A 21,968-nucleotide genomic window follows, 5' to 3' on the forward strand; every position below is an offset into this window, starting at 1 on the left:
ATTGTATTGGACAAAGTGGTGCTAGAAACATTATTCACTTTTTGTGTTTTTGCCCCATTGTCGGCCGGGTGTATTTCACCACCACGTACGTGAGGAGGTCCGTGGGGGTGGCACAATAGTATTTCGCGCTCCACCACATACATAAGAAGCCTCTTATATTTTCACCTGAAGCGTCCACTTTCCAGTTTAGTCGCTCGAGTGAATTCCAGGTGGACACAGCTCCTGCACTTGACAATTCCGGTCACATAGACTTACCTCCAACACCAGAGAGTGTGTGTTCATGTGCTGTGATTCTCTCACGGGGACAATTTGCCCATTTCTTCCAAGTGGTGTGGACGAGAAGAAGAGAAATAACCCCGAGCTTAATCCAATGATTTAAGAATAAAACTCCTTTCACCTCCTCTTCCATTCCATTTACCTTCAATTATCTCGATGATATAGGCCAATTTCGTAGCGCCAAAGTGGGGAGAATGCGGATGAGATAGAGGTGTGAAATACTTCTTAATTTCACTCAGGAAAAGTGCAATAATTTCCCTCTTTTCTCCATAGTGTGCCAAATTATTGTACATTTTCCCGCGCTTATCGAGTGTGTGGGTGGTGAGACACGACGCGGGTTTGGGGTTGAAAGCTTTAGGAGCACCAGAGAAGAAGGTTGTGGAGTGCAGGAGAAAAAAAGCTCTGCACAATTTATAGCGTGCAAAAGTTGAAGAAGTTTCGCAACAGTATAAAGAAAAAATAGTGCAATAAAATATCCCAGTGATAAGCTGAGGGAGAATTTACGAGCGTGTGATTCTCTGGGTGACCGAATCGAAATATGGTGAAATTCGATCTTGGGATATGTAGTTACTCTTGGGCACGATAGGGAGAGAGAGAAGTTATGGGAAACTAAACGTGACAGAAGAGAGCAATTCCATTCTGACCTAAATTAGTTATGTACATGAACTTTATTGTAATTTGAGGTTTTGCCGGAGGAAAAAAGAAGCAGCGTTTCCGTAATTGAATTAATTTCTTATAAAAATATCCATTTCACCCTCTCTATTAAGTCCTCATTAATTACAGAATGTTGATTTACACACAAATCCTGGTACAAATAAGCTTTGCTGTCGATTGTGATGAAAAATTAAAAATCTTGGGAATGAATATGAGGCATAATTCCACAGCCATATTGAATTCCAAGCATATCCTGAGGCTCGAGTGTGGCTCTGATTAGAATTTACAACAGATCAAACGACACCATCACGCCAAGTTAATAGCAATATCCGCGAATTCCTGTGATGTCTCGAAATTTGAAAGGCAAATTTGCCTCTTCCACCGTCTTCACATAATTTCTCGCAATGTCAATGGGAGAAGCGAAACGAGTGATGTAATACAAACACTCGCCCCGCCAGAAAGTCCTCATTTGACTCAAGTTTCGCCGTGACACTCAACAGGGACATTCCAACAAGTTCTCCCGCCCCAAACCGTCAAAAAACTCTACGCGGAAAGTTCATTAAAGTCAATGCAAAAGTGTCGTGGTAAAATTTTTTTTTACCACAATGGTCATCCACTTTTGAGTGGTTCTTGTCTCCCGGATGCTGTTAGTTAACGAAGTGCGAGACAATGTGAACTGATGAGGCTCCGTGTGAAATTAAATTGAGAGCCATGGCAGTTACATGTACTAACGAGAGTTCGCCACTCTTTTCAATACCACCCCTGCACCCGAGCTTTTTCGTGGTTTTCCGCTCTCGCTCACTCTCTGGGTTGTGTTTCACATTGGGTGTCGTCATGGCGACACACTGGAAAACATATGATGCGAAGCTATTTTTAATCGGCCGCAATTCATTACGAAAAGCACACCCTTCTGATATATGAAATACAACCCTGCGATATGCCACATTCCGACAGACACTTTTACAATTCAAGGTAACATTCCAGTCGTGCTGAATTTATTATCTAGCACTCAATTATGCCAATTATTTATTGCCTTCGAACCATACATGGCGCGTAGCAGTGCATAATCTCAGCCACGGATCGCTTCTATTTTCATTGACAGTGGCCTATTAGTGGTGCCCAAATCACCGCCCCTCGTGGCGGATTTTATGCTCGCGAAGTATCAGGAAAACCACAATAAATTCACACTTTTTGCCACCCCCAGGATGTGTCACTGTTGGGGCATGCATGAAGGGCAAAACGCCAATTCACCTGCTTTTTTAGAGCACGCAAGCAGCCTATATCGGCTGAATATAGCGTGGGAATGTGATTTTGGGCTCGGTGACGATTGACGACTCGCGAATAATTCTTCAGCCGCCGGCTGGGTGACACTTTTGGTAGTTCAGTCAGTTTGCGCCATGGATTCATCAATCTCTGTGGCTCGGCAGTGCTTGAATTAATTTATTTGGCGTGCCTGAAACCGATTGATCAGGCATTGGATGTGACAACAATTCTATTTGATGTCACACTGAAAAAGTACTCAACATTGAGTTATGGTGGAAAAACATGCGGACAATCAAATTATATTACAATATTTTAATCTCACACTGGTAAGATGTTCAAACATACCACAGCTTTAAATTCTCTGAGTGCCATTTGATTTCTTTCATCGAGAACGGTTCCAAATGAGCTCATTCTCAGTCTTTCGAGACGCTTTCTAAAGCTCAAGCACAGCTTCTGTCTATTTCCATTAGTTCCGCCGTTGTGGGTCGAACACTGTACACAGTGTCGCATCTTCCAAGTGGCTTTTTAATCATCCCATCCGCCCCAAATGCTCCGATTTGCTCTAATGAAGCGAAGAAGCCCCCTCTTGGCGAAGACGCGTGGTGTTATTGAATTTTGTCACTCGAGGGAGAAAGTTAAAAAGTTGTTGCGTATATGGGAACTTTTCCATAAAGCCATCGCGTGTGTCTCTCCTGCTGTGTCTCTTTTATCATCTTCACCATCCCTCGAAGATGAGTTAATTCGCCTCTCATCTCCATTCAGATTCAATTGAGAGTGCCGGCGACAAAGTCGAGAGAGAGAGAGTGAGAGAGCTTTTGAGGGGCGAAAGAAGGAGCGCGAAAGCTCACGAATGGGCGGACTTCAATGGAGGGTGAGAGGGTAGAGAAAAATCGCAAGAATGGCAAAGAAGGGATACCATCGAAGCAGAGGAGGACTTGCAAGTGCCGTCTCAAGTGTAAGAAGTGCGGTCAAGAGTACGAGGCGAGCGACAGTGAGGACGGGAAGAAGGACGACGAGGCGCGCCTGGCGCACGGATGCACCAAATTAATGTATGCATGCCAGCAAGGACTAACGGGATCCATTGTGAAGGAGCTGAGAAGCAAGGTGAGCCCATTCATTCTCCTTATTCCGGACTAGCACCCTCAATTTCCAGCGTCATTGAATTAACCCTCAATTTGATTTTAATCATCCATCCAAAACTTCCTTATGATACAATTAAACTCCTGAAGCATGGTGGCAGATTTATGTTTCACTCCCCCTTCAAATTTGTCTTCACCACCCACCCCCGCAGCACCACCAAACACCCCCACTCGCCCTCATTTTGTTTCCATTTCCGGGAAAAACTTGGTGCGCTAGTGAGAAAATCAAATATTTGTACACGAATAACTTCACATATGTGAAATAATTCAGACATTCCCACTCTCGCAGAAAGTTTATACGTAAATATTTTGACGAGACTTCTCAATCTTCCTTTTCAATACACTCCTTCACACTCTCTGAAAAATGTCAGAAAGGAACTCCAGCACGTGAACACTCACAAAAAGCAATTACAGGAAAGAAATTGTATGAAATCCGTCTTGTATTATTCAGTTTTAGAACAAATAACTATTGATCTGTCATATTTACACTCCGTCAATCGAATTCTTCACTGTTTGAACTCATGAAAGGAATCTGTTTTCGTCTTTTTCGGCGGCACCATTCATAAATATTAAATTAAAAAAAGAGATATTTCCAGGTCATTGTACATTGAGGAAGAGAACTTAGAGAACTTTAAAACACACCGGACTGAGATTTATGAGAAAAACAACGGCAAAAGAGGTAGAAAAAAATATAATTTATCTCTTTTGTTAGTGTATTTTGAATAATGCAATGAAAATTGCAATAATTCTTTGAATGAAGAACGTGAGATTTCTTCTGTAGCTGACTTTTTCAAACTTGCATATATTCTAAATCTGTTTGTTATTCATTTTATCAACGCATATAAATTTCTTTGCAATTTCTTGGGGTTTTTCTCGAGAGCTCTGCGTTTTACTAAGGGGGAGATAAGACGGTTAAATAGTGTACATCACTTCGTAACACTTCCACAATTTCTGTGCAGACTCACAGACACTTCCAGAACTTCAGCAGTGATTAAAATTTGTGTTTTCTTATTTTCTTCTCTTTTTTCGGGATTCTATAAATTTTTCCAACAGCTTAAAGCATCATAACATCAAATTTAGGTCGTAATTGACATAAAAAGACTCCAATTTTTACTTGTATAACTCTGAAAAAAAAAGATAAATGTTTGATTTGATTGAAAAACAATCAGATTTTTATTAAAGAAAATAGTGTAAAAGTTCTCTAAGTATTACATTAATTTTCCTTTAAAAGTAACACTTAATATTGCAAATATTCAATCCCTTCTGACCCATAATATCTGCTCCTTGCTTTCTACGTCATGAAATGTATGACGAACGAGATGTGCATCCTTGAGATGTTCTTTTCATAATAAAATTCCAATCCTCTGTTGAAGTCTTCAGATGGAATTTCTCTAAACTTGCCCTTTGGCCATATCTTCCATCAGAGGCAAATGTACAACTTAATCATGATTGGATAAGTCCTTTGGTTTCTGCCTTTTAATGCCACTTCACATTACTCCAAGGACTCACTGGGAAGCCGTAAGCAATTTGCTTATCAAAGATAAGTGTGTCAACTAATTCATCCATTTGCCGAGAGCCCATGGCCATCGTGGACGAAAGAAGAAAAAAAACAGAAGCCATTTGTGTGGGCAAAAGAATTGAAATGGAAAAACGCTCTCGATTTCAATTACTCTCTGGGCTGTAATGTATTATTTTCTATGCAAGAGATGTCCTTCTCAATTTATTTTCTGCGTTTGCTGCGAAGCCATGGGAAATATCCATAGGGCTATTTGTAGAAAGAGTGTGATTAAAAATAAATAACATCAATAAATGGTCGAGGGTGGAGTGTTCAATTGAAAGTAAATGCGAGTTGCAATAAAAGGGATTTTATTTGGTATAACATTCGATGGTATTTCTTGTTGGTCAGCAAATTGAAGTTTGCTGACCGGCTTTCTCTCGCATGTTGCCCCAAATAAAGTGTTGGCGGAAAAGTAACAGGGGAAACGAGGTCATTGCTAAATGTATGTAATAAAATAATGCAGAATGTTGTCCACACAAATGGTCGAGCTTTTGCCGAGACTTTAATCCACTGAATATTGAAATTTATTATGTAATTGCGTGACACAATCTAATTATATCGACTGGCCCACCGAAAAAAAGCTCCTCTTGGAGTGCGAGGAGTGAGAGAGCCGTACATAAATATACTTTTATGTGATTGTGCTATAAAAATAATACATATTTTGCCATTTGAGTACCGACCTGAATGAATAAATTGATTGTTACTGATTTTATTGCGTCACGAGCCATGAGATCATGCTTTAGAGAAGTACTTTTGGGAAGTAAATATGTGAAAAATCCAGTCAGTGCACATATGAAATTAAGCGTTGAGCAATGAATTATCATATAACTTCAACTTTTGATGTTTATCAACGGAGATTAGATTAAATTTATTGCACGGCAGAGGCAATTTATGAAATTGCATCACATTCCATGCTGTAAACAGAAGATTTCTGCTGGATTTATAAGCGCTTTTGGCATCATTTCAGAGAATTATGGATTAGGGAATTATTCCGCAATTAATATCCGAGTAAGAAGACTTCTGTGACGCTCATTCTCCGGGGGTGGGGCGAGAAATTCAATGGGTAGGAAAATCAATCAATATATTGGGTCGAGAGGAGGCAAACTAATGCAAGCTGTATAAGAAAAGTTAATATGCTGAAAGGCGAGAGAGTCAAGAATGGCGTTGATTGAAAGCTCCCGGGGGCGAACTGGGTGGCTTCCGTTGATATGGGCCATCATGGCGAATGTGGAGCAGGTTGATTTAATGCAAATTTGCACCGACAAATAACGCAAATCGATCCATTGAGGATATATTTGGTCAGTGCTCATACGGCAAATGAAGTATGAAATTTTAATTGAATTCCTCGCATTTTCATCGTGAAATATATGGAGGAGTTCACTTTTCAAATCACGAATGGCAAAATGTGTGCGTGGGGGTGGCGAAACTCCGAAGATTTGTGAAATATTTTGCGCACAAAATTGGAAAATTTCTTTCATGTTTCTTCGCAACACTCAGAAGATTCTGCAAGACTCAAGAAGGCAGCAGAGTGGAAAGCAGCGAGTTATTTTATTTACCAATTTACCCAGCATTTTGGAAATTCCATTCCCGCAGTTCAGACGGGGGCGAGAGAGAGAGTGAGAGGGTGAAACCCAAAAGGGATGATTTCGTGTCAAATTTCTCGACACACGTAAATTATTTTAAACAATGAACACTCCAGCTAAATACGGAGTTTGGGGTGCGGGTGGGAAATTCCTATTGGGCCAATGGTGGGAAAATTGCGCCGGGAAAGTTTCAATGGGGCGAATTTTCTCTTGATTCACACTGATCTCCACCAGGCGGAGTTTCTCAATAAAGTTTAATTTGTCAATAGAGCGGAAATATTTCAGATAATTCATGCCTTCCGTTGGCGTGTTTCGCAAAAAGCTCGCAACTTTTGCGCTAGAAAATTGCCCAAGTTTCGCTTTGGCAAAATAGAATTATATACTTCGTGATGGTCGAAAAGTCGTGCCAAAAATTATTTCAACACCAACCAGCAAATTAATCAACACACATTTCACGGAAGAATGCATTAGAATGTCAAAATAATAATTGAAATTTACTACAATGTCAAATGGAAAGACAAAAGATTTGCAAACATTTTCTTGCACATCTTTTCCCACATAAACATGTAGCAATTTTCCCAGTGGACACTGTAGATTTGGGTCGCTGAATTTCCGTCTTAATTTGTACACTTAGAGGGAGAATGGATGGAATTTCTCCAGGACAACCCAAGAAAGACCATTATGAGAACCATAATAGCATCTTTTCCCATGATTTATGCCCAAAAGACTGCATCGCGCAAAGTGAGGGAATTGCAAACTTTTATGGTGTCATCTTTTCCTCCCCAAAGCGCCCTCGAGAGTGAATTTGGGGTGTTTCTGTGCATTAAAAAAAAATCCTTGTACGGCACATGGAAATGCATACAAGAACACACAGTGGATAAAATAAAGAGACACTTAATGAGCTTCCTTTGCCAAAATACCATATAAAGTTGACAAAACTTTTCAATGCTTAATTGTCGTGTTTGGCAACTCTCTGTCCTCACATTCAATGCATTTTCACTCCGAATGGATGAAGGCGATGAATTAAAATTAGAGGAAAAAGAGGAAGGCGAGGTTATTCAGGGAAAAAGCTCTCATGTAAAGGTTGGGCAGAAGAAAAGCTCTCGAAACTCCCTCAATGTATACACAGACACTTTCCCCACTTTTGAGCACTTTTCAGCTCAGGTAAATTCTGGATTACAGCTGATAAAGGGTACTCAAGCAATGTTCTCATTGTCGCAACTCAAACTTCAGAAGTTTCACACGACAAAGACTGGCAAGGACTGTAATAAGTAGAACTTTAACATAAGACTCTTATAAACTTTAATTCATGTCACACAAGGAGTGAATTGTGCAATGTGGCAAAATAGAAGTGTTTTGAGTGGGAAAAAACAATTCATAATTGTTTTTTTCACACCCCCATAATTAGCATATTATGACTCTTTGACGCAAAAAGCTCTCGTGCCTCTGAGAAAGGCGCCTTATCTCCCAGTTTTTGGGTAAAATTCCCACCTGACTAAGCATTTTTGACACGTCAACAATTCCACACTCGCCGCCTAAGCCTTATCCCACCTCTATCACATTCAGCCAGATACATTTTGGGGCCACGAAAGTTGTTTATAATGTGTAACTATGGAAAAATGTTGTGAGTTGTCATGGTTCTTGGGCCAAAGGCTGAGTTCGACGGGACAGAACGTGAGGGGTTGTGGATGCAAACAAAGGGCAAAATGCACCACTAAAGTTTTGTTGTTCTGGCTGATCGTGGGCATTAATCTCTGTGTCTTGTCTCTCGCAGCCGGAGGAAGTTCGCAAGCGTGACAGGAGCAACAAGAGCGCCTTGCACTACTGCAGCGGACAGCGTGATTTAGTTGCAGCCGCCAGTGTTGCAATGGCCGCACCTGAGCTCATCGAGTCCGCCGATGAGGACGGCTTCACGCCGCTGCACCTCGCCGTGATACAGGGAAATCTCAGTCTCGTGAACCTCCTGCTGGCCAACAAGGCGGACGTGAACGCCCTGGACGGCGAGGGACACTCTGTGGTCCACTGGGCGATTGTCTGTGGTGAGATTGAGGCCCTGAGATCCGTCCTCACGGCCGGGGCGGACGTCTCAACACCAGACATCAATGGCGGAAGTCCTCTTCACTACGCCGCCCAAATGTGTGGCACGAATTTTGAGGGAAAAAGTGGCCAAGCGTCGTCAAAACTCGCCCTGGACATCCTCAATATCCTGCTGCACCATCCCAAGTCCTCAGTTGACCTCATGGACAAGGATGGCAGGCAGCCGCTCCTCTGGGCCGCCTCTGCAGGCTCCGAGAAAGCTGTGCTGGCACTCGTGAAGGCTGGCGCCAGAATAGAAAGCTGTGATAAGTGAGTTTAATTTGTAATTTCTTTCTTCCTCTTGCGACGATTATTTTTATCTATAATCTAGACATAAAATTCTCCATGAATCAGTGTTATAGAATTTCATATATATATTGAGATTGCACAATGATATTGTCTTCGGGATGACAAAAGACACTTAATTCTGTGTCAATGGAGAATCTGAGAGTTATCTCAATGCATATATGTATAGATATGTATAGATTCCTCGCATTATCTGATGTAATTGTATATTGATTGGAAGGCGAAACATACTATTAACCACAAATATTCGTTCGTCTTTGTAACGCAGCACTTTAATTAAATCATTTGACTATTGTAATGAATGTCAGAAGTCCTCGATTTGCCCTCATTTTTGAATATAAACCTCAATTTTTTTATTAGATTCCTTGGTTAATCCTGACAGTAAATTTCCCATGATTAATATTCACGGAAATATGAAATTGCGAGTGTCCAGGAGCGATTCCTCTCCAAATGGTAAATTAATAGCCATGTTCTGCCTGAAATAAAGTGCGATTTATGTAGAATATGCGACCATTTATTGCGATTTAGGTCAGATACTGTACACTCAATCTTGAGGGTCTTGAAATTTTTCACCTGTTCGTGCACATCAATTCTCATGCAACTCCACCGTTTCAGGGATGGTCTCACTGCCCTGCACTGTGCCGCCTCGAGGGGCCACACGGAGTGCATAGACGCTCTGATCAGCCTCTGCGGCGCCCCCACGGATCTCATCGACTCCAACGGCTGCACGGCTCTTCACTACGCCGTGACGCTGGGTCACGCGGACGCCACGGCACTGCTGCTGGATTTGGAGGCCGATCCCAATCGGCAGGACAGGAAGGGACGCACGCCAGCCCACTGTGGCTGCGCCAAGGGACAGTTCGAGACGGTGAAGATGCTGGGAGCTCGCGGTGCCAACTTGTGGCTGAGGAACGCCCGCGGAGATCTGCCAGTGCACGAGGCCGCTCTGTCGGGACGCCGCGAGCTGATCCACTGGCTGCTGGAGCAGCAGCCCAAGCACATCAACACCACCAGCAACGACGGCAGGACGCTACTCCACATCGCCGCCACCAATGATAGCACGGACAACTGCAAAGTGAGCAATAAGTACACTTTTTTCCACCCCACTTCGCCCAGCTAAACGCTCGCGCCCTCCGGTGTGCTCACCCTCAGCTTCCGGGGGGCAGTATTTCATGCTGCGGACAAGCGCTATTTCACAAAGGATATAAAAATTTTTACGATATTCATGTGATTTATTTTTATTACTCTTTAAATTACAATTTTCGCTGTTCAAAGTCAATTTGGTTGAAGGCTCTGAAAGTGAATAAAAGACCATTTGATAGGGAGAAATGAGATGGTGAAAATTATTCTACATTCAATTTAACAGAGAATTCACAACTCATCCGCAACAACGTGTTGTACACTTAAATGTATAAGAAGAGAGAAGGTTCAGATACTCATTTTCATATACGATTCGAGGGTGAAACACATCATGCGATTGAACTATTTGTCTGAATTCACTCCCACCCTACTAAAAGTCTAATTCTTGTGCAATTAAATGAGTTTCATAAATGCATTCACTGTCATGATGTTCGAAACACCCAAAAATGCAATTAATCAATTAACGTTTATATGTGTATTTTGACACGGAGCCGTCAATTCCGTGAATTCCACGCACAATTCAGGGGAGAAAAGTGCTGGTATCATTTCCACCAAACTTTCCAATAATGGTAAACGTCAGTTACATTGAATTAATTAATTGCGTGTAAACAGAAATTTTGGTAGGTAATATTCAAATATTGCCGTTATCATTTTCCGGAGGTAATTTAACGAGTGACTGAAGGGAAACCTCAAATACTTTTTTCTTCCCCCTCAACCCCCTTGAAATTCCAACCCGCGAGAGCAATCTTGTGAATGTAGGTAAATTTCTCAGTGGGTGGTTTGGTGGTAAACCGTGGGAGACAACTGTGAAATGTAAAATTACGTTTGTTGAGCAAAATAGAGTTTCAGGAACAGTCTCGAACAATTTAATTTAATAGTTAAGTTATTGTTGAATCTCTCGTGTACAGTATCAAACTCTACATTGTAAAACTTCAGGTGCATCAATTTAAGTTTATGCATCGTCTGAAATACAAGTTTGTGCATTTCTCTCTTCGCAATGACTTTTTGGCAAAAGGAAACCCCAGGAAGATTCACTGCAAATGCACACACACACACATTTTCACAGTGTGTTTGGTACAAAATAGTGTTCCTTTTCGCCAAAAAGACATTTTCGCATTTGACTAACACTTGAAGACCGCACACTCTAGTTGTGTGTGAAGTAAGTTTAGGTCATTACACCAAGGGGGAGATAATATGGTCGGAAGTGGTGTACAGCTCAGCGGAAGTTATTAAGAAGTGGAAGTGTTCAAAAATTAAGCATTTTCATACGATAAAGATTGCTATTCTGATCCTTTTATGCCAGAAAACTTTGTAAATAGTTTCAAAGTAGAACATAACCTCAAAAATAATCATTTAAACTTGGAAAATGCTTCTTTAGAAAACTTTCTGCGCTATTCTGATTGTTAATCAGCAATTTTGAAATAAATTTGTGATATGGAAAACATTTAAAAGGAGTCTTTCAAGATCTCCTAGTAATATTTTAGGTTTTGGTCGCAGAAATGTCTAAAAAGAGCCGTTTTAAATCGATTCGATTCGAGCTTGGTCTCAAGATTAAGACGCGTGACGCCACGGAATATCGGTCTTACCGACTTGAATTGATGTGGAAACCGTCTAAAAACTTCGAGTTCTAGAAGTGTTCAGGCAAATTTGGAAGTGTTTGGAAGTGGTGTACTTGTTTAAAGCATATTATCTCCACCTTACAAGTGTTAAGTAGGGTTCAACTATTCGTGATAAACACACTTTGAGTCTGGCGACGCTGAATTATGGCATTAATGTCAGAGTTTCAGCGACTGTGGGAAAGTTACGGGAAGCATAATATGAGATTATCAGTGCTAATTGGCATTGGGAATAGCAACACGTCTGACACGTCTTGAAATAAATACATTTCTTTTTTATATATCCAATTCATTATTTTCATTATTATTATTATTGTTATCGTTGGACAGCGCAGAGCCACATTGTGATCCACTGAGTATGTTATCATAAATTAGAAGTTTATGTTGTGTGCAAAAATTGGTATTTTAGACCATGATCTGCAAGTAAATCTTCAATTTCCCCTGGAAATAGCGAATAGGAAATTTATGCACTCATCTCGTCATTTATCGTACTAGTTTTCAGGATGAAATTCTTGAGTAAGTGCTCTTTTTTTCTGCCTTATAGCATTCATTTCCGGAACTATTCAAATAAATTCCACTGCTTCGGAGCAACTCACACAAGATTTATTCCTATGAGTCGGTCAGGGGGAGTAATTCGTGATTTTATGTGGGTTTTCGCTCAGGAAGCCAGAGAGTAAATTGTGGGACAAATTTAAACGTGTGTTTTTTTTTTCTCTCCTGAACATGCTTTGCCTCAAATGTAATTTCATGGAAGGGAAAGAAAGAACTTTCTGCATAAAAACTAGCAAAAAAGAGATAATTTTATTTAGAACTTTCCTCTTTTCCATCTTCACAACGGAAAACTTTGACTCTCCAGCCAATCTCAATGGTATGTTAATTAAGTTGATGTGGGAATAAGGTGTTGTTTATTTTACAATTTTCAGGCTTTCCATTACTCTTTAGGCCAAAGTAGGGTGGGGGCGTGGAGGGTGTTGGGTGGGTGCACTTTGGGGAAATGCTTGGAAATTACATCATTTGCTGCATCTGGAGACTTTTAGCTGAATTCCCAGTGAGCAAAAGCTGTTGAGTGATTCTTCTCTGAGCTGAAATTTATTACAATAATTCACACAGACACTGCAACATCAATCAAAATGAAGAGGAATCTTTTACATATCCAACATAATAGCACGTGTGAGGGAAGAGGCGCAACATTGAAGGAGAAATTTTGCAACTTCACACATTTATTTCATCCTTCGGGAAATCATTGAGCGATTCCAACTTCCCCGCTGAAGAATTCCTTCCGCAACGCGGATGAACTTTGCCTCTTCACCTCCATTTATGGCGTTCGCACTCAAATGACAACCATGACAATTTCATTTGGGTGTGTATTTTTTTTTTCATTTGACTCATATTTCAAGTACTATAAACTTCCCTTACAGTCACCATTCCTAATGAACTTTTTGCTGTGTCGAAACCCTTCGTGTGTATTCTATTAAAAAGACGTCTTTTTATCGACGAGTCGCGCGAGGACGATTCTTCACGCGTAAAAAAGGTGCCCTTTTTTTGAACTGTGACATCAAATTTAGAGAGCTCTATAAACACACTTTATTTATTCTTTGAATATACTTATGTACGCTGATGTATGTATACAGTGAGTGAGAAATTTATTTCATTTAAATCCATTTCAATATCTACTTCTGCCACAAACGCTTCGATGTAAAAAAATACTGAATTAATTGCGATAATCCGAGCCCAACTTTTTTGCTTTCTCCCGGCATTCAAGTGTCCTACAATTGTGTTCATTTGCTGTACGCAGAAAAACTCAAACCCTTCAATTCCAGTGTTTCAAATGGGTCAAGCTCAAAGGATCCGAATTGCAATTACACACATTCATTAATCGCTGTTATCACACTTGATGAAGAAGAGGCTTTAGTAAATCATACTTATGGAAAATTCATAATCCGCTTTGAATGAAAAATTCCACATGCAAATTGACTTTGGTTTTTTCACCCAATAGTGTTGATTCCTTCAATTTCCAATAATAGTTACGTAGAATTTGCTGTTGGCAAACATTTGTAGTCAAGATTCTGCATTAAAGGAAAATTCATTCTTTGATCAAATCGAAATTTGTGGACTAATTGTGAATTTGCACATCTCATGAATGCATTTGGTATTTTCGCACCAAGGAGTTTAGTGGAAATCATTCGAAAATCTCTGTATGCTTAATTCACGAACAATTCGATTCCGCTCTCAAACTCAATTTGCGCTCCAATTTTCTGCAACGTGTTGAAGAAGCGAAGGATGATCCTATTGTTGGTCCATGAATGGTGGCTGCAAATCGGCTGAAAATAGGGTGTGTCATTGCCTCAAATAAAATGGACTGATGCAGTGGGAAAATCGATTTTAAATGTAGTTTTCTTCACATTAAAAAAAAACTCATTTTTAACGTCTTATTGTAAGAATATAACTTCATATCTTTTCCACAAATTGACTTCAAAACTCTTGACTATTATTGCGCTTCCTGTTCACTCTGTTCTGACAAGGTGAGCTCTCTGCATATTGTTTCGATTGTTTCTATTGAAAATTTCAATCATCCAGCATCGTAAACAGTGGAGGGCCTGAATATGCGAATTTGTATTCAACCATCACACGATGGGGTAGCTGGAGGAGTGAGTTTGAAAAGAGAGAATGTGGGTTAATGATTTCCTTCTTCTCAGTCTCGTGTTGCATACATCCATTTTTCCCCTCATCACTTATGTGCTGTTTTGCAGATGCTGTTGGATTTCGGAGCGGATGTTAATAGCATTTATCGCACTTCACGGAATGTCGTCATGACACCATTGGATTGTGCCTTGCAGAAGGGATTCCGCTCCACGGCGAAGTTCTTGCAGCTGCACGGTGGCCTGCCAGCCAGCAAATTGCACTTATCCGGAAGGAAAGTGAATGCGCTGAATGATCAACAGCTCGTGACACCATTGAAATTCACTGACAAGTCACCGGGAGACGTCGCGGCCAGGGAGGGTGCGGACAAGCAGTCGAAGCACTACGTGGTGTACGTGAAGCAGTCGGAGTCCGATGAGTCAGCCCAGGGCGCGTCCAAGGGGGTGAAGAAGAGGCGCGCCAGTCCCGAGTGCACCCACCACAAGAGGCAGCGCTACAAGAGGCGCACCAGCAGCTGCAGCGACACTTTCCGCGTGGCCGAGAAGGACGAGGACATGGGCCGCTCCAAGAGCAATCTCGAGATCAGACGCCGTCGCAAGTCCAGGGAGAAGTCCTATTCCACCTCCGAGGAGAGCGACTCAGACGCCAGCGTCTCGAGTGACGTGAGCTTCAACGAGTACAAGAAGCGACGCTCGCGCAAGCACTGCAAGAAGTACAATGTGTCCATACGGCACAAATCACCGACCAAGCATGACAAGAAGCACAAATCACCGAAGATGCTCAAGAAAACCTCCACCGAACTGGCCGACGAGGATGACGGGCAAAAAGACGAGGAAGGAGTTGTCAAAGAAGCGGAAGCTGCTGAGAAATCTGAATGTGAGTTATGTGCAATTTTTCACCTATATAGCACGGATGTGATAAATATGATTGAACGTATTGCTATTGAATAAGGAGCACAACGCGTGCTGAAAAAGGAAGAAAAAGAATCCATATCGACTTTTATTGATCAATTTTATCCACTAAAGAAGAGAGAAATTAAAGACTCTGTTAATTTTTTGCGGCGATATTAGCTTTGTGAGTCCCCTTCTCGGACAGTTTCATAATTGCATTCCACGTAGAGACGCTTTGAACATTACCAAAGAGCTTATTAACACCCTTTCTTGGTGTGCTTCACAAAGGGGATTTTCTCAAAGTCATTCGTCAATTTGTTTGAATTTAATTTGTCAACTTTTCAGACATGAAATTGAGTGAGCGAGAATTTCTCGACAGTTTCATCCTTCCTTTCGGCGACAATGGCTTTTCGCTGTTCACAGCAAATCCTTTTTTTCCCATTGCATGCGACTTCAGTGAAGTCAGAGACTGATGGTGGAGTGAAGGACAAGGCGGGCAGCCGTCCGGGAACTGCCGCTTCCGATGCGGAGAAGAAGCGTCCTCAATCGGCTCGAGTGACTTCGGCTCAGCGCCGCCAGAAAGCCAAAGAGCAATCTGGTAAGCTCGAGGCCACAGCTGAGGTGCACGAGGAGCCGAGCGAGGAGGAGCGGCGGGTGGGCCAGGAAAAGCCCCATGGCGAGGAGGTGGGGAAGGCGGAAGTGACGGAGAGCGTTGGCGCCAGACAGCAAATAACAACACAGGCGGAGGTTCACATAAAGGACGGTGGCCAGGATGGTGCGTTGCTGGATGTCAAAGAGCGGAACGCGGATGATGAAGATGCTCAGAGTGACATCACTTTCACGCTCGACAGAGCTGACAAGGCGGAGGACGAGCGCCAAATGCCGAGTGACATGGGAGAGATTTGCACGCCGCAAGGCAAGGACGCGCCCACCGAAGAGGTGATTGCGGACACCCCCAAGCCTCCGGATCAGCCGTCGGCTCAGGACGACCTGGCGGCGAGAGGTGAGGAGGCAAAGAGTTTTGCCGTGATTGACGTGACGGCCAGCAAGAGTGACGACAAGGGCGTGCGCGGGAGCTTCACTGTGCTGCAGAAGTCTGACTCGAAGGCCGATCTCGGGCGGCCATCGAGCTTCAAGGTGCTGGATGAGAGTGCCCTGCAGACAGGAGGAGACAGGTATGACTACACCTCGGATGAGGAGCAGAAGCTGCCCGAGCGCGATGACAGTGGCGCGAAGGTGGACAATGGGCGGCGCAAGAAGCTGAAGAAGCGCCTGAAGAACAGCAAGGACTCCACGCTGGACAAGTCAGATGACGAGAGTGCGGCTCGGCGACAGCAGCGGGATCAGGACTCGGGATTTGAGCCGAGTCCTCGTGTGGCGAGGACGAAGATTCCAACGCCACGTGCAGCGCCGCGCAAGGAGACCGCCTTCACCACCCTCGACAGCGGTGGTGGCAAATTGAGGCCGGAAGGGAGGAAGCTGGGGGATCAGAATGCCGTCAACATGACGACAGTTACGGCCAGCATTCAGAAGAACATTCGCAGGTAAATCCCCATTTATGTGTCCCAAATGCCGCATGTTCTGTGCGTAAATCCTTTGATCTGGGCGAAAAGGGTGTTTATCGATTGTTAACCGCTTTCTCTCAGCAACTTTTATTGGAATCATTCAGACACTTAAGACCAGGGCGGAGGGATGAAAATGACGGGCTCAGCACAACCCGGAGAATTTAGTATCACAGTTGAGAAATCTTTTGGGAAGTATCGCGCTATTAAGTTGGTGGAGAAAATGGGCTCAGAAAGTTTGGATAAAATGTAAGGAAAATTTAGAGAAGAATATTGAGAGGAAAATCTCTCAGTGAAAAGAAGACGTTTTTCACATAATTAATGCCCTAGTTTGACTGTGGATGCTTTACATGATGAGAGATGAATGAAGAATTCAAACAAGGGTGGATTCTAGGAATACCTCATTATCTCGGCATATTGTGCTTGTTTGAGCAGGAAAACACAAAGCATAATTGCAACCCACAATGCTGTGAATAATGGAAATCAGCTACTATCTTTTTCAAATTATATTGCACGATAGCAATTATTGATATTGGCGATTATCATTTAATATTTATCACACTGCCAGTTTTAATCTCAATACAATGACAGACACACCATGACTATTGACCGTGATTGTAAATTGATTATGCTTATGTGCAACTGCTCTAATTTTCACGATATAATGAGCATTACATGTAATCAAAACATTGGCAAATTGTTACTCTTTGCATATGCGAATATCTTCTATATACACAAAGTTTGCTCAATTTCGGGGGTGTTTAAAAATGCTTGTTCACGTAGTATGATAGATTGTATAGCAAATAAGGCATCAGAAGCATAATTGTCTGGTAATTTTTCGCAAACACAAATTTGCATTTCATTTGTCAAATTGAAAAATTTGGATGTGAATTTATAATTTAAAGCTATTAAGTGGAGTTCTGGCAAAACAGCTAATCATAATCATGATTGAAAATTGTGAAAATTCATGTTTCAATTTTTTATGAATCTCCTGTTAAGCTACAATTTTCATTTTCTGTTATTTTCCAACACTCATGCCATGAATATTTGCGCTATTTGTTAAAGTGTAAAATGCGTTGCAAAATTGTATCCAGAATGCATGTTTGAGTGAACTGGAAAATTGATTGGGAATATGTGAAAATTTAGCAATTAACCACAACCCACGATGCTAAAGGCCTGAAATTTTCATATGACAGACCTCATCGTTGAATATGTTAATTATGGACTATAAAATTAGTTTAGCCCCAATCGATGACCATCACCTGAGTAACTTTGTAGAGGAATTCCGGGAATAATTGGCATAGAATGACATAAAATACAAAGAATTTCCCGGAAATTTTTCATGCAAGAATATGGGGAAAAATATCACGTTTCGTAGAAAGAATTGCGACTATTTTAATTGCACAAAACTCTAACATAGAGAAATTGTGCAAATTTCACACACAGTGTTACAAAATATGACGAAATTTTTCATTTGTAGAGCTTTTGGAACTCTGATGATGACTCCATAATCCGCTTATGTTTTTGCATTTCACTGGCCGCAATACAATCAGCACTGAAGCTTTTTGCTGTGCACTCACAGTCTTTTCCTGCATATTTTCAATGCAATTAAGTCAATTGAAGAGCCATTCTTGTCTAAAGATACGCTCTTCTATGAAGACGGGGGAAAAAGTGTGCTTTCATGGTGCTGAATTGTGTGTTTTTTTCTCTCTCCTCCAAACTGGGGGTGTTTTCCTGAACGTTTTAACGTCCCCTTGAATTTTTTTTTTTTCTATATCCACAAACTCTCGTGCGCTCTGTCTCACTGTGATAACAAATATCACCCTTTGACGGGGAGGAGTGGGGATGTTGTGAGAGAAAAATCATACAAGATTAAGCTTTCGGCGTGCGTTGCGAGGGTGAATCGGCTGAGGCAAAGGGTGAAAAGTAATGGCAAATGGTGATGTACATCTCATAGCGAAAATATGTGCGCTTACGACCATGCTGCGAATTTTTGAAGGCATTGTTTTTGACTCACTGAATTCGACATTCTATTCAGGGGTTTTTTTTTTATGATAAATGATTGGGAATGAAGTTACTCAAGTGGAAAAGGTAATACTGGATGTTGTAAACAGGAAAAATAATAGTCTTTACGGAATATTTATCGAAATCTGCTTGCTTATGTAAAGAGTTCACTTTTCCAGCAATCATAAGAGGCTCTGGAAGAAGGAAAAACCCGGAAAAAAAGAATTGAAAATAGTCCCTTATAATTCTAGTCAATGACATGAGAAGTAACTCGAAAAGAAAAGTTTCTAACTAAATATGTTATTGAATACATTACATAACCATTTGAGTTTATCCACGAGTGTTTTTTTTCTTCTTCTTCTCGCCAAAACCAGTATAAATTTAGCTCTTTCTTCGAATATAAATATCGTGATTATTGACTCATGAGTCTCTTGATATTCCATCGAGCTTTCTGCACTTTCTCTGCCTTTTATACATTTTCACCCGCTTGGCGATTCGATTCCCCGTGCAAAGCAACAAGAAAAGATATCACTATTCGCCTGGCGTCAAATGTATCCTGTGGAAAAATGAAAGTTATGATAGGATCGTGGTGTACCCTTTTCACCTTGCAACAACACATCGAAGCACGGCATCAAAAGGAATCAATAAATTTAAATATTTATTCTGTATTTTCTCAGGTACTACATGGAAAGGAAGATATTTCAGCACTTGCTTGAGCTCAAGAGTCTGCAAATAAGATCGAGTAAAGTAAATGAAGCGATTCTTGTTAAACGTGCTGTTGATGATTATCATAAATCTGTTGATGCTTTGGGATATGAGACAGGAGCAACGCTAAAACGCTACCCTCACAAGGAGTACACTTTCAAGAACTTTGAAGTCTTTCTCTACGAAACACTCAAAAGTATACAGAAAACTGGAACGTACAACTTTCAGAATATCTCCGAAGTTTACAGAGAAGTTGGTGTTTTTTCTGTCTATTTTCCACTTTACTCACCTCTCTGGTATTAGGCATTTGCACTAATGTCTCTATTTTAATTCTTTTGCGGTTCCACAAACTCTTCTCTGCACTTCTTTTTATTGCACTTTTCCGTCTCTTCTCTAATCATACATCTCTTGTTGGTAATCTTCAACTCGTGTACGGCAAAAGGCGGAAAGGAGACTCAGTCCTGACTACAATCAGTATGAAAAAGCTCTTCAGTGTACTACGAAAACCCATCGATGTCTCCATGCAGCTCATGCTTACACGGGAATTCCTTGTGCGGCTTACAGTAAGTGAAAAATTGATGGAACAAATTCAACACATGGTGGCTCATTACAGATGTTCCAATAGTAAATTCAGTGTCTTGTGAGTTTTATTAAGAGGAAAACTTGCAGTTTGTGTGACAATTGCAAGTATTCCAGCCGATTTATGCGAAATTTCCTGGATGGTTGCAAAAAATCACTGGAACTGAGCCACCTTCGAGATGCAGAAAATTCAATTTTTCACCGCTTTTCTCTCTCTCTCTCTCTCTCTCTGCTCGCCATGTTGCAGTTCCCATGATGAATCATCACACAATGCCAAAGCTCGGATTTGGTGCATACAAGCAGACTGGCGTTGGGAGCTTCTACTTGCCGAAGATCCTGACAGCGGGCTTGCCGAAGTGCGGCAGTAAAGTGTCGCTGGAGTTATCACATGGTGGCAATAAGCAATTAATACCACTGCCATCCGATAAATTAGACAGCAATAAGCGCTACTATGTGACTTTTACGGTGAAGGGAAGCGATGGAGTCAACCAGCAAAGTGCTGACACGGAGCACAATACCGATAAAATTTAATGAGTGCGCCATTAGTATATGCCCCCAAAGTTATATCTAGAATCTCCATACATAAATACATATATATATATATGACTATATTTTTCTTCCTGAACCAGAGAAAAAGAAGAGAGAGAGCGACAGAGAGAGCGCAGCGAAAGAAAATATTTTTCTCCCTCCTCACATGTGAGTTATTTTAGATGACAATGAACAACTAAATGTAATTTTGAGTGTCTGTAAATGTTGTGCAAATGATCAAACTTCCACAACAGAGAACATTATATGAAGTATATATTTTAGAAAATAAAAATTATTGAAGAAAATTCACAATTTCCAAGTTTTCTCTCTCTCTTTTCTCTTCATCCCAAGAACACCACCCACCAATCGATTTGCGGAGAAAATCTTCATGCAATCTTCTTTGGTATGAAATACTATTCAAACAGTTTAAACTCCTTTTTGAAAATTTTAAAGTATATCTTTACAATGTAGTCGTCATGTGATACTATAAAAATGAAACGAAAGTTCCATTTCTCTGTGGAAAATTACATTTTTATCCCAAAGAAGAATCACAGGAAAATTCTCAGTAAACATTTGAATATTCTATGAAATTGTTTGGTACTTCTTGTCAATGTGAATTTTGTGCCAAAAATATTTCGAGAGACAACAATTTGTTCTTTAATACACTCTTCATTGCTTTGGTGCATTATTGAAGGAGAATTAAATTAAATTAGCTGGAAATTCATGTTGAAAAATTTCCGCAAAAGCTTCTGAGAAATTTTCTTGAAACAAAAATTGTTAAGAAATTGTATTTTCCTATATCTCAAGTAGAAAGAAAACAGGAAACATGATATAAAGATGCGAAAACACTATGTTTACTAATTTCGTACAAACTGAGATAAACAGTCATAAGTTTTTCATATGTTGCTTGAAATTCTGACAAAGTCTTCTTCTCCAACATCAGAAACATTCACTCATGCTTCCATCGACTTCACAGGAAGCAAGACAGTAGCGAAGAAAGGAGAATTCATAGCGAAATACATCAAGTATTTGTCACCGTGTTGTTTTCTTCTCGAGACATTCAATCTCGAGTGTGAAATTACTGGAAAGAATGAAGAGATTTTCGAAGCAAATGGATTTTCCTGTTTACACCGTGCCTCTTAATTTTCCTTGTCCTTCATTACTGCGTCAATATTCTGGGATTCCTCTTGATTAAATTCTGCACTAATTCCTCACCTGGCTCTTCTCGTCTCCTCTTAGAAAATCAGTCTGCACGGCAAATCTCTGCAATCCATTCCATGAAGTCGCACAAGTTCGAGCATTGGGAACCAGAGCGAATCTCGTTTCGAAATCACAATTTTAATTACATTTTTTTGCCACACTTGGACTTGGAGTTGTCTTAAAAGATTACCCAACGTTGCGGTGAAGCTGAATTCCGAATGTACTTTGCCAATGTGTGCTTGAAATTTC

General features: G+C 41.0%; 1 protein-coding gene across 1 annotated transcript; it reads left to right on the forward strand.

Moving 5' to 3' along the window:
• The first annotated feature begins 230 nt into the window (after positions 1–230).
• On the forward strand, positions 231–20,812 carry LOC132257805 (inversin-B). Its single transcript, XM_059754841.1, has 9 exons — positions 231–487; positions 2,956–3,297; positions 8,248–8,819; positions 9,471–9,930; positions 14,362–15,127; positions 15,599–16,685; positions 19,385–19,664; positions 19,855–19,975; positions 20,239–20,812. The coding sequence occupies exons 2-9, from the start codon at positions 3,058–3,060 to the stop codon at positions 20,520–20,522; spliced, it is 3,810 nt and encodes a 1,269-aa protein (XP_059610824.1). The 5' UTR covers positions 231–487; positions 2,956–3,057; the 3' UTR covers positions 20,523–20,812.
• Positions 20,813–21,968: the final 1,156 nt, after the last annotated feature.

The sequence above is a fragment of the Phlebotomus argentipes genome, unplaced genomic scaffold (genome assembly GCF_947086385.1).
Source record: "Phlebotomus argentipes unplaced genomic scaffold, Phlebotomus argentipes genome assembly scaffold_4, whole genome shotgun sequence".
In the NCBI taxonomy this organism is placed as follows: Eukaryota; Metazoa; Arthropoda; class Insecta; order Diptera; family Psychodidae; genus Phlebotomus; species Phlebotomus argentipes.